Raw genomic sequence first — 11,767 nt, forward strand, 5'->3', positions numbered from 1 at the left:
AAGGATTCTGGGGCTTTGTCTGACATACTTTGGACATGTTGTAAGGAGGGACAGGTCCTTGGAGAGGGACATCATGCTTGGGAGTGTGGAGGGACAGCGCAGGAGGGGAAGACCCTCTATGAGGTGGATTGATTCCGTGACTGGGGTAATTGGGATGGGTGTGACAGAGGCAGTGAGACTGGCACAGGATAGAGCACGGTTTAGGGCTGTTGTACATAGGGTCGTTATGAGTCGCATAGCAATTCGACGGCACATAAGAACATAGCAACAACAAAATACACAGAAAGTAGAAAATTCATTACCAAACTTTTAAAGCACAACAACCAATTTAAACATTTGCGTTCCCTTTTGTTTCGTTGTTGTAATTATTGTGGTTGTTTGTTTTCATTCATTTTTAAAAAAAATTATTTTTCACTTACATTTTATTTTATAACATGAATTGTGTTATAACATCTCATTAAGTCCTCACTGTATCATGCCTTTGTCTTCACTCTACCCATCTATCTGCTAATCTCTACTCCCCTTTCTTTCCCCTCCCATTCTTGTCAGTCCTCCATGTTTTTATATATATGGTTAAATCATAATTATAGATTTATTAGAAAGTTACACCCCCAAAGGGACTGGCCTGCCTGCCTCCCTGGAAAGTGATTCAGAGGGAAGGCCTCCACGTTTATTTTTGTGTATAAATCTTTCCTTAGCTTTCCCCCCTTCCAGTCAAAGGTTGACTTGTGCTATTCCTGAACCTCTCTTGCTTGTGATAGCTTCCCTTTCAAGACTATTAGGGTAGCTCGGGTAGGATTCTTAGGGCTGATCTTAGTGCCTCTCAGGGAACCCCTGTAGAACAGGCATAGCAAATAATTAGTCAATATTTTAAAAACTTATTTTACTTATTAATTTATTTTACTTCAGTGAAAGTTTACAATTTGTATTGATTTTTTCATATAATCATTCACAGACTTTTTTTATAGCATTGATTATGTGGGTAAGGAGTTGCACTACCAACCCAAAAGCACATGGTTCAAATCCACCATCTGCTTCATGGAAGAAAGATGGGAAATCTTCTCCCATGTGATTTAGTGCCTCCGAAAATACACTAAGGGTCAGCTATGGGTTGGTTCTGACTTGCCAACAATTAACAACAGCAGTTACTAATGATCAAGTTAATTGATTAATTTCAATGTGAATTCACCCTTTATTGTATATTCCCTTCTCCCAACTTAACTATTTATTTTTAACCCCTTCTCCCTCTTTTCCCATCCTTGTTAAACCTCTGAAATTCATTCTATCTGCATGTAAACCATTTTAGTTTTTTAGGATAGTGGACTCATATTTTTTGTGACTATGTCACTCTGTATAATTTGTTCTATATTCATCCATGTTGCATAGTGTTTCATGAATTCTTGTTGGTTTTTAGTGGTGTATAATATTTTATTGTGTATATATCAGAATTTCTCTAGCCATTTGTCTCTTAATGGAGGTAGCCATTTGCTTCTTTCTTTTTTAGATTTTATTTTAATAATTTTAATGAACACTTACAGAGATTTTGGATTTCCATTCATTCATTGTTACACTTTTCTCCCTGCCCAGCCCTCCCCCCTGCCCCCTCTGCCCCAGTTCGCTCCTCTCTTTGAAAAGTAAAAGAAAAAATCTTTCTTTGATATACAACCCCCCCCGCACCCCTCCCACCGCCCCAAGTACACTCCACTATGCAACCATAATTGTGGACTCTTGTGATAACCATAATAACCTATCATACATCGCTTTTAAATTATTCTTTCCCTCATCAATTTCAATGCAGTATATGCAATTTATCCAGTTTTTCTCAGTCTTACCCCAACCCTGATATCAGTCCCATTTTACAGCAGTGGCACCATGCAGTATTAATCCTTTTGTGACTGAGATACTTCACTTAGCATAATGTCCTCCAGGGTCACCCATTTCGAATAATATTGGATGAGTTCCTTGTTTTTCAATGCAGCATAGTATTCCATTGTGTGAATATACCACAGATTCTCTATCCATTCGTTTGTTGATGGGCACTTAGGTTGTTTGCAACTCCTTGCTATTGTGAACAAAGCCGCAATAAACATGGGTGTGCATTTATCTGCTTGCATGTTACGGTCTCTTTGGGATATATTTTCAGTAGTGGAATTGCTGGGTCAAATGGTATCTCTATTTACAACTCTTTGAGAAAGGGCTATACTGCCTTCCATAGTGGTTGCACCATTTTATACTCCCACCACCAGTGAATAAGAGTTCCAGTTTCTCCACAACCTCTCCAGCATATGTTGCTGGTTGTTTTGTTAAATTTTGCTATTCTGACTGGGGTGAGATGATATTTCATAGTTGTTTTGATTTGCATCTCTCTTAGAGCTAGGGATTTTGGACATTTCTTCATGTGCTTGTTGGACATCTGAATATCTTCTTTGGTGAAGTGTCTGTTCATATCCTGTGCCCCTTTTTCAAATGGATTATTTACCTTTATCTTGTTGTGGTGCTCAAGTATTTTATAAATTCTAGATTTAAGTCTCTTATCTGACATATCATTCCCAATCCCTTTTTCCCAGTCTGTGGCTTCCCTTTTTACCCTGTTGGAGAAGTTTTTGGATGTGCATAGGGATTTGATTCTTAGAAGATCCCATTCATCTATTTTATCTTCTCCTGGTTGTAGAAGCCATTTGTTTCTTAATGGACAGTTTGTTGTTTCTGACTTTTTATAGTGTGGATAACATGGATGTTTGTTTGTATGTTTGTTTGTGTTGTAGACCTCATTTCTTTGAGATATATTTGAGAAGGCTTGCTGACAATTTATCAAATGCTATTTCCATTCCTAACTTTCTAACTGCTTTGCATAGTGATTGAACCCTTTTTCATTCCTATTAGATGTATACGAGATTTCTAGTTAGTCAATATTTTGATGATATAAACTGAAAAGTTTACAATTGTTGCTATACATTGTTTAATAGAAAGCTTAGAGTAGTTGTTATTGCTACCATGTAACTCTTGAATTTTTTCCTGGTAGGTGCAGGACTATTTCTTTGGAAACTGGTGCTCAGAATATTCAGATGTGTGTCTCCATGCTCCAGTTGTCTTTCAGGGATGAGCAACTGATGCAGATGTTTTACTTTCCATTGGCTTATGGACTCTTCCAGCTGGTTTATGGATTTCTCATCATTGCAGGTGGGTGGAGCCCCCATTCAGAAGACATGACTTAAAATGGTCAACCCAACTGACTGGCTCCTTTTTCCATTCAAACGTGTATGTGCTGCCAATGTAATCATTTTAGCTTGACATTTATGGGGAAAATAAGTACATAAACAGTATCTTTTGCCACAAGTAGAAGTTTGAAAGACAAATATAAAAAACCATCTGAACTGGAGCTCTGGTGGCCCAGTGGCAAGAAACTGTGCTGCAATCCTGAAGGTGTGTGGTTCTAATCCACCAGATGCTCCACTGGAAAAGGAGGGGCAATCTCTTCCTGTGCCAGTCAGATCTGATTTGATAGCACCCAACAATAACAACAAAAAAAAAGAGAGAGAGAAAGGCCAAGCCACAAAAGAACCCCAAAACCATCTGACCTTATAAAACAAATATAATTCACAAAAATCAGTGCATCATCAGAACTAGAACTTGGAAAAACAAAGTCTCCATGAATAACCACTGATCTAAAAAAAAAAGTAGCAAAATGGAGCACTTGCTATTTTGGAGTGTTTCATCAAGAACTAATTTTGTCCAAAGGCCAAATTCTTTCATAATTATTTCAAAAGCCAAACTATTTTCTCAAATGTGAATTACAAGTTGGATATGTGTTTTAGAGTTCAATATTGATGCGAATACATGAAGGCAAATTATTTCTCTGGAGCCAGTGCAAATTGTTATCTCAGAAAGGCTAGATGGCTACTGATAGAACAATTGATAAATGAGATGCTGCAGCATAATTAGTTCAGGGTCTTATTGTCCTACAACCTAAGAGAAATTCTTTCAGGGGAACTCATGGTCTTAGATTGCAGTTTTGAATTTTTCTCATGGTGAAACTGGGAAGGAAGGGACACTACACAGTAGCACTGGGGATACTCGAGCAGCAGACACTCTAAAAGCATTTGCTGATTGAGTGAACAAATAAATGAGCTGTCAGCAACCTGGTGAATGAGTCCCAATCGTGGGTGCTCCATTTCAGATAGAAAAAGCCATTCTGAAACACCAACTCATTTATGTCTTAGTTTTATATTCACCGCCCCTTTCTTGTCTGTGTGTTTTTATATATGTGCATTGCTTAAGCCCTGAATATGAACAACTACAAAATAAAATGATAGTCTTTGCTGTAGTGATTTTTAATACTTGTCTTTTTAATGTCTAGCATATCAGACATACAAAAGAAGACTGAAGAACAAGCACAGAAATGACCCTGACTGTGTGGCAGAAGCCTGCCTTGAGAGTAAAACCACTTTTTCCAAAGAGCGTGGAGCTTTCCTGGAGGTGAAGGAAGAAACCACTGCAGTCCTTGAGCCACAGTGCTCCGGAGTCGACTGTGACTAGCAGGGATTCACTAGCCTGATTGGTGCCCTGTCTTCTTTGGCGACCAGGGAAGATGGCAGAAAGCTGAAGCATGAATCGCATTACCAAGACTTGTGTGAATGTTTAAATGTCAGACACTAAGCCATTGCACTTTTGTTCTGATGTGAGTTGTGACAAGATCCCTTCTTGAAAATTTACCCAAGCCCTTTCCAGAGAAATTTATGGAGATGTTTGCACAAGAAATTCATGAGCTGTTGTGTATGTTCTTGTCTTTCTATGCAATAAAGCATGCCTGGCAATGTGTAATCCCCAGGATTGTGTAACGTCATCCTCATATTACTAGTTATTTTTTGACAAGACTTTCTGTGCAGAGGAGTGGCCTCTTGGTGAGGAGCTGCACTACCAGCCTGAAGACATGTGGTTCATATCTACCACCAGATGTTCCACAAAAGGAAGGTGGACAAACTCCTGTGCAATTTACTGCCTCCTAAAATCCTGTGGAGGGTCAGTTATGGATGGGTTTGGACTTGACGATATGTAACTGTTGCAGACCGAGGGTAAAGTATATTAATAAATATTAATAATGAGACAGAACACCAAGAATGTAGGAGAAAACAGGTAAAGCAGGAGGCGAACAGTTCTCAAACAACTGAAGTGAACAGAAGTATCCTAGCTTCCCTGTGTCTTTATTGAAAATTGCCAGGGAGCAAATCACCAAGAGAATTCAATGCAAATGAAGCTAAGCTCTTTCTATTGAAAACTTGCTTGATCCAGGAGGGAGGGGTTAGCAACTACAATGCAAGAATCCTGTAAACCCTTAAGGATTGCCTTCGTGTCTAACCCTATAAACATTTAAGGATTTCCTTAGTACTTTGGGATGAATTCCAGCTTGTATCAGCCTTCCTCATAACCTGATGTAGCATTTGGTTTATTACAAATATTTAGTATGAAATTTGGCTTCCTATATGTAGCAACAACAACAGCAAGTCAAGGACACAGTCTGGGTCTACATGATTGTTGGCCTCCACAGGTCCTTTGGAGCCCTGAGAAGGGAACACATGGCTTTGATCTTATATGGATATTTTTGCCTGAATAATTGTACATACACATGTATACACATAGTACAAGCACAATAGCACTTTTCCATATAATTTTGTAAAGTTTTGAAATTACCGTTGTCTGAAAACTGAGATTATTTCCTATATTTATTGTTTTTTTGTAAGTCACTTCATCACATGGCACATTTTTCCTTGTTGGTCTGCATTTACCTAAGTACATTCTCTGTCTCATGGCTATTATGTCAGAAGCAACTCATAGTTGACTCTACTGAGTTTCCAAGGCTTTGAATTGAACCAAAGGATGGGAAGAGATTGTTCATCTTTGTTTCATGGAGCCACTGGTGGAGCTGAATTACCAGTGAGGTGCCACTTTAGAGCTAAAAATGCAACTCCTACCAGAATTACCATATTTTCTTTTGTTAAAAAATTTTCTACTAGTTTATTTGTGGTTCCAGCAGCCAAGAAATTAAAAGACAAATTGCATTGGGAAAGCCGCTGTCAGAGACCTCTTCAAAGTACTAAAGAGCAACGATGTCAGTCTGGAGACTAAGGTGAACCTGATACATGACATGACCGTTGCAATTACTTGCTATGCATCAGAGAGCTAGCTGGACAATGACTAGGGATGATAGAAGGAGATTTGATGCCTTTGAGCTGTGGTGCTGGAGAAAAGTATTGAATATACCATGGACTGCCAGGAAAACAAGTTCATCCTGGAGAGGGTGAAGCCAGTCTGCTTCTTGGAGGCAAGGATTCTGAAGCTTTGTCTGACATACTTTAGACATGTTGCAAGGCGGGATCAGTCCTTGGAGAGGGACATCATGCTTGGGAGGGTGGAGGGACAGCACAAAAGAGGAAGACCTTTGATGAGAAGGATTGATTCAGTCACTGGGGTAATAGGGATAGGTGTGTCAAAGACAATAAGATTGGCAAGGATTAGAGCAGGGTTTAGGGCTGTTGTATGTAGGGTTGCTATGTGTCATAGGTGACTTGACAGCAAATAACAACAACAATAACAAGTTTATTTATAAAATTCGAATACATCACCCCTCCATCAAATTGTACAACTCTGTAATTAATCCTCCCTCTCCCTGAACATCCTCACCTTTCTGCTTCCACCCTCCCACCCCTCTTGGATTCTTATACTCATTCCACAATAATGGTTTTATATGATATTTATCCTTGTGGGACTGAGTTAGTTCACTCAACATAATGCTCTCCAGTCCCTCCCAAGTCAGATAATAATTTACAAAATCATTGCTTTTACATGCTCCATAGTATTCCATTGTGTACCATAATTTCTCAGTCCATTCGTTTGTGGTTGGACATTTGGGCTATTTCCATGTTTTTGTGATGGTCAATAATGCTTCTATGAACATTGGTGTACAAGTCTCCATTTGTGCCTCAGTTCACATTTTCTCAGGGTTTATTCCAAGTAGTGGAATGGCTGGGTCATATGGAATTTCTATGTGCAGCTTTTTGAGGAAGGGCCATACTTCCAGAATGCTTGAACCATTTTACAATCCCACCAACAATGTATAAGAGTTTCTTTCTTGCCACATCCTCTCCAACATTTATTACTTACTTGCTACCCTGTTAAACTTTGCCACTGTTACTGGAGTGAGATGGTACCTCATTGTGGTCTCAATTTGCATATCTCTTATTACTAGGATTTGGAGCATTTCTTCATGTGTCTGTTTGCCACTTGAATATCTTTCCCTGTGAAGATTCTTTCCATGTCTTTTGCCCACTTTGTAATTGAGTTACCAGTCTTTTTCTTGTGGAGGCCCAAGAATATTCTGTAAACTTTGTTATAAGACTCTTGTCTGAAATGGTATTACCAAATGTTTGAGTCAGTGGAAATGGTATCAGCTAAGCCTGGGAAACTTGGAAGAGAGCTAGATTTGTTCCCATTCCCAAGAAAGGTGAGTCGACAGAATATGGAACTTATAAACCAATATCATTAATATCACATTATGCAAAATATTGCTAAAGATCATTAAAAAAACAGCTAGACTAATACACTGACAGTGAACTGCCAGAAGTTCAAGCTGGGTTTAGAAGAGGCCATGGCATGAGGGATATCATTGCTGATGTTAGATGGCTCCTGGCTGAAAGAAGAGACTATCAGAAGAATGTCTATTTGTGTTTTATTGACTATGCAAGAGCATTTGACTGTGTGGATCATAACAAACTATGCTTCACTTTAAGAAGAATGAAATCTCAGAATATCTAATAAGGTTCATATGAAGCTATACCTAGACCAATAAGCTGTTGTGCAAACAGAGCAAGGGAACACTGCATGGCCTAAAATCAAGAAAGATGTGTGTCAGGGTTGTATCCTTTCTCCATATCTATTCAATCTGTATTCTGCACAAATCATCAACAAAGCTGGGTTCTATAGAGAAAAATGCACTATCAGGATTAGATGAAGACTCATCAACAACCACTGCAGATGACACGATCTTGCTGAAAGGTAAGAGGATTTGAAACACTTGATCAAGGACAATAGCTTTCAATATGGATTACATCTCAACATCAAGAAGACAAAAGTCCTCACCACTGGGCCGACAGGAAACATGATAGTTAAAAAGACTGCGATTGTTAACGATTTAATCTTGCTTGGGTCCACAATCAACACCCTTGGCACCAGCAGTCAAGAAATCAAAATATGTGATGTCTTGGCAAAGTCGGCTGTTAAGGACTTCTCCAAAGTACTGAGGAACAATGTTATAGGTTTGAAGACTACAGTGCATTGGATTCAAGCCATGGTCTTTCTAGTAATTTGCTATGCATTTGAGTTCTGGACAATCACTGAGGATGACAGAGGAAGAATCGATGCCTTTGAGTTTGCAGTGTTGTAGAGGAGTACTTAGTTGCTTATGAATTTCTATGTCTTTAGAAGGTGCAGCCAGGTGATCCTTGGAGACAAGGATGGCAAAGCTTCATCTCATACACTTTGGGCATGTGGTCAGGAAGGACTGTTTCTAGGAAAGGGACATCATATTTGGAAAGGTGAAGTGTCAACGAAAGAGAGGAAGATGACCAATGAGTTGATGGATTGATGCAGTGACTACAGCAATGGACTCAAGTATGTTAGCGATGATGAGGATGGTACAGGACGGAGTTCACATCTGTTCATAGGGTTGTTATGAGCAATAGTAGACTGGAAAGCACCTACCAGCAATAATATGAGTGGGAGCTAACTTGATGGTACCTAACAACACCAACATTATTTAGTTTATAAATAACTTTGGTGGGCAGTTTTGTTATAAGTTTAAAGATTATCTAAATGCAATTCCTTCCGGGGATTATTCAAACTCATTAACTTTAAAAAGTCATTCAACAAGCATGTGAGATCCTGTTCCACATTCTCCCCACTTTGATAAGATTCTTCTATAGAATCGTCAATCAAAACATTCAATAATGATGTCTGCGCTCTGTCCAATTTTAGCCTTATGGACTAGCAGGTAGTTCAAGAAGCCACTCTCCTCTATTGCTGCTCCAGGTGAACAGAAATCAGTTGAATCAGAAAGATCTTAAATGAATGAAACAGTGTTAGCTATTCAGGAGTAGTGAGTACTGAGGTAAAACCAGAACAACTCACAGATTGCTCACTGCTGCTCCACAGTCAGAGTACTGAACATACACTATGGACTGCTAAAAAACCCCAAACCAAACCGAACACAAAAACAAAAAAACTCAGCAAAAACCAAATAGGTCTTTTAAAAAAAAAAAAAAAAATTAAATTTCCGCCACCTCCCAGACCCCGCCGACCCCGGGTGGGTCCCTGGGCTCGGTGCTGCTGCCCGCCGCCGGCTTCTCCTGATGCCCGGGAGGCGGCCGCGGCGGCGGGGGTGCTCTACGGAGCGGACGATGCCCAGGGCATGATGGCGGCGATGCTGTCCCACGCCTACGGGCCCGGCGGCTGCGGGGCGGCGGCGGCCGCGCTCAACGGGGGGCAGGCGGCCCTGCTCCGGAGGAAGAGCGTCAACACCACCGAGTGCGTCCCGGTGCCCAGCTCCGAGCACGTCGCCGAGATCGTGGGGCGCCAGGGTTGTAAAATTAAAGCGCTGAGGGCCAAGACAAACACTTACATCAAGACCCCTGTTCGCGGTGAAGAGCCCATTTTTGTCGTCACAGGGCGGAAGGAAGACGTGGCCATGGCGAAAAGAGAAATCCTTTCAGCTGCGGAGCACTTCTCCATGATTCGTGCATCTCGAAACAAAAACAGCCCGGCCCTGGGAGGGTTGTCGTGTAGCCCCAATCTGCCCGGTCAGACCACTGTTCAAGTCAGGGTCCCCTATCGCGTGGTCGGCCTCGTGGTTGGACCCAAAGGAGCAACTATTAAAAGAATCCAGCAGCAGACCCACACGTACATCGTGACTCCAAGCAGAGATAAGGAGCCTGTCTTTGAAGTGACAGGGATGCCCGAAAACGTTGACAGAACACGCGAGGAAATAGAAATGCATATTGCCATGCGTACAGGAAACGATATTGAACTCAATGAGGAGAATGATTTTCATTACAATGGTACCGACGTGAGCTTTGAAGGTAGCACTCTCGGCTCGGCGTGGCTCTCTTCCAATTCAGTTCTTACGAGCCGTGCGAGAATGATCTCCAATTATAGAAATGATAGCTCCAGTTCCCTAGGAAGTGGTTCTACAGACTCCTACTTCGGAAGCAATAGGCTGGCTGACTTTAGTCCAACGAGCCCATTTAGCACCGGCAACTTCTGGTTTGGAGATACGCTTCCGTCAGTGGGCTCAGAAGATCTTGCCGTTGACTCTCCAGCCTTTGACTCTTTACCAACATCCGCTCAAACTATCTGGACTCCATTTGAACCAGTGAACACACTCTCGAGCTTTGGGAGTGATCCTTCTGGTAACATGAAGACTCAGCGCAGAGGAAGCCAGCCATCTGCTCCTTGTCTGTCTTCTACGTTTCCCGAGAGCATGGAACACCCACTTGCTCGGAGGGTTAGGAGCGACCCACCTAGTACAGGCAACCATGTCGGCCTTCCAACATACATCCCTGCTTTTTCTAATAGTATCAATAGTTACTCCTCTTCCAATGGTGGTTCCACCTCCAGCTCACCTCCAGAATCAAGAAGAAAGCACGACTGTGTGATTTGCTTTGAGAATGAAGTCATTGCTGCCCTAGTTCCATGTGGCCACAACCTCTTCTGCATGGAATGTGCCAACAAGATCTGTGAAAAGAGAACGCCATCATGTCCAGTTTGCCAGACAGCTGTTACTCAGGCAATCCAAATTCACTCTTAACTATATATATATACATAAATACTATATCTCTATATGGACTCGTAAAGGCATGGGTATAATGGTACCCCCCAGTAAACTTCCTAATGAATTCTTATGACTGTTATCAGGCTTTATTGGGATTAGGCTAAAGTTGTTAGTAAACTTATAAAAGGCTGCTATGGTGACACTAAACCTAAGTGGTCTCTTGTCTATTGGTTTGGTTTGAATTCTTAATGCTACCCTGTAGACCTAGAGACATAGCTTGTATAAGATTTGCTAAAGCTGAAGTTCAGCTAGGCTGAGTGAAGAGAATTGTAGGTTATGTGAGCCTATGAGAAAAGTATGTACTTTTTTAAGTTTTCTAAACGATGGGTCCCAAAGCCTAACCACATTAAAAGTTTATGGTGGGTACTTGGCATTACAGATGAATCAGACACTTCCAGTGCTGCCTTCTTTACACTGCCAGTTTTGACAAAATAGGTTTGTTTGTTTTTTTATTTTACAACAACTTATGCCTAATTCTGCAGGATTACAAGTGACTTTTCAATGCATTGTGATTACTTACTGGTAAGAAATAGGGCCGATGGCAGGTAACTAGATCACTGGTTAAAATTTGGGACAAAACCTGCTACATTGACCTTCATCTCGCCCAGAATGCTCAGAGCTGGTGTGATCAGTGAATCAGGAATGCACTTGACTTGAAAGTGACTTCCACCCCATTGCCTCTCGCAAGGCATGTGGGAATGGCCCCTGGGTCTCCTCATTTCGCAGAGGCCTTGGGACACACCTTGTGGCTAATAGTTGAGAATGCGAACGTTCCATTCATTAGTCTGATCAAGCTATTAATTTTTAGACTAGATCAAAATGTGAAACATTTTCTGTTCAATCCATATTTGTCTTGCACATTATAAATATATTTTTCTTTTTTAATAG

General features: G+C 40.9%; 2 protein-coding genes across 2 annotated transcripts in view; both read left to right on the forward strand.

Moving 5' to 3' along the window:
* The window catches only part of SLC10A6 (solute carrier family 10 (sodium/bile acid cotransporter), member 6), a 68,435-nt gene extending 63,899 nt beyond the window's left edge, over nt 1-4,536 (forward strand). The window contains exons 5-6 of the mRNA XM_006885321.1: nt 3,023-3,180; nt 4,358-4,536. Coding sequence (XP_006885383.1) covers nt 3,023-3,180; nt 4,358-4,536 — 337 coding nt within the window. The remainder of the gene's footprint in view (nt 1-3,022; nt 3,181-4,357) is intronic.
* Nucleotides 4,537-9,331: 4,795 nt separating this feature from the next.
* Nucleotides 9,332-11,760, forward strand: LOC102864961 (RNA-binding E3 ubiquitin-protein ligase MEX3C-like). The gene has a single exon (XM_006885243.1). The coding sequence runs from the start codon at nt 9,461-9,463 to the stop codon at nt 10,853-10,855; it is 1,395 nt and encodes a 464-aa protein (XP_006885305.1). The 5' UTR covers nt 9,332-9,460; the 3' UTR covers nt 10,856-11,760.
* The last annotated feature ends 7 nt before the right edge of the window (nt 11,761-11,767 follow it).

The sequence above is a fragment of the Elephantulus edwardii genome, unplaced genomic scaffold, assembly GCF_000299155.1.
Source record: "Elephantulus edwardii isolate Elephantulus edwardi_28Jun2011 unplaced genomic scaffold, EleEdw1.0 scaffold00042, whole genome shotgun sequence".
In the NCBI taxonomy this organism is placed as follows: domain Eukaryota; kingdom Metazoa; phylum Chordata; class Mammalia; order Macroscelidea; family Macroscelididae; genus Elephantulus; species Elephantulus edwardii.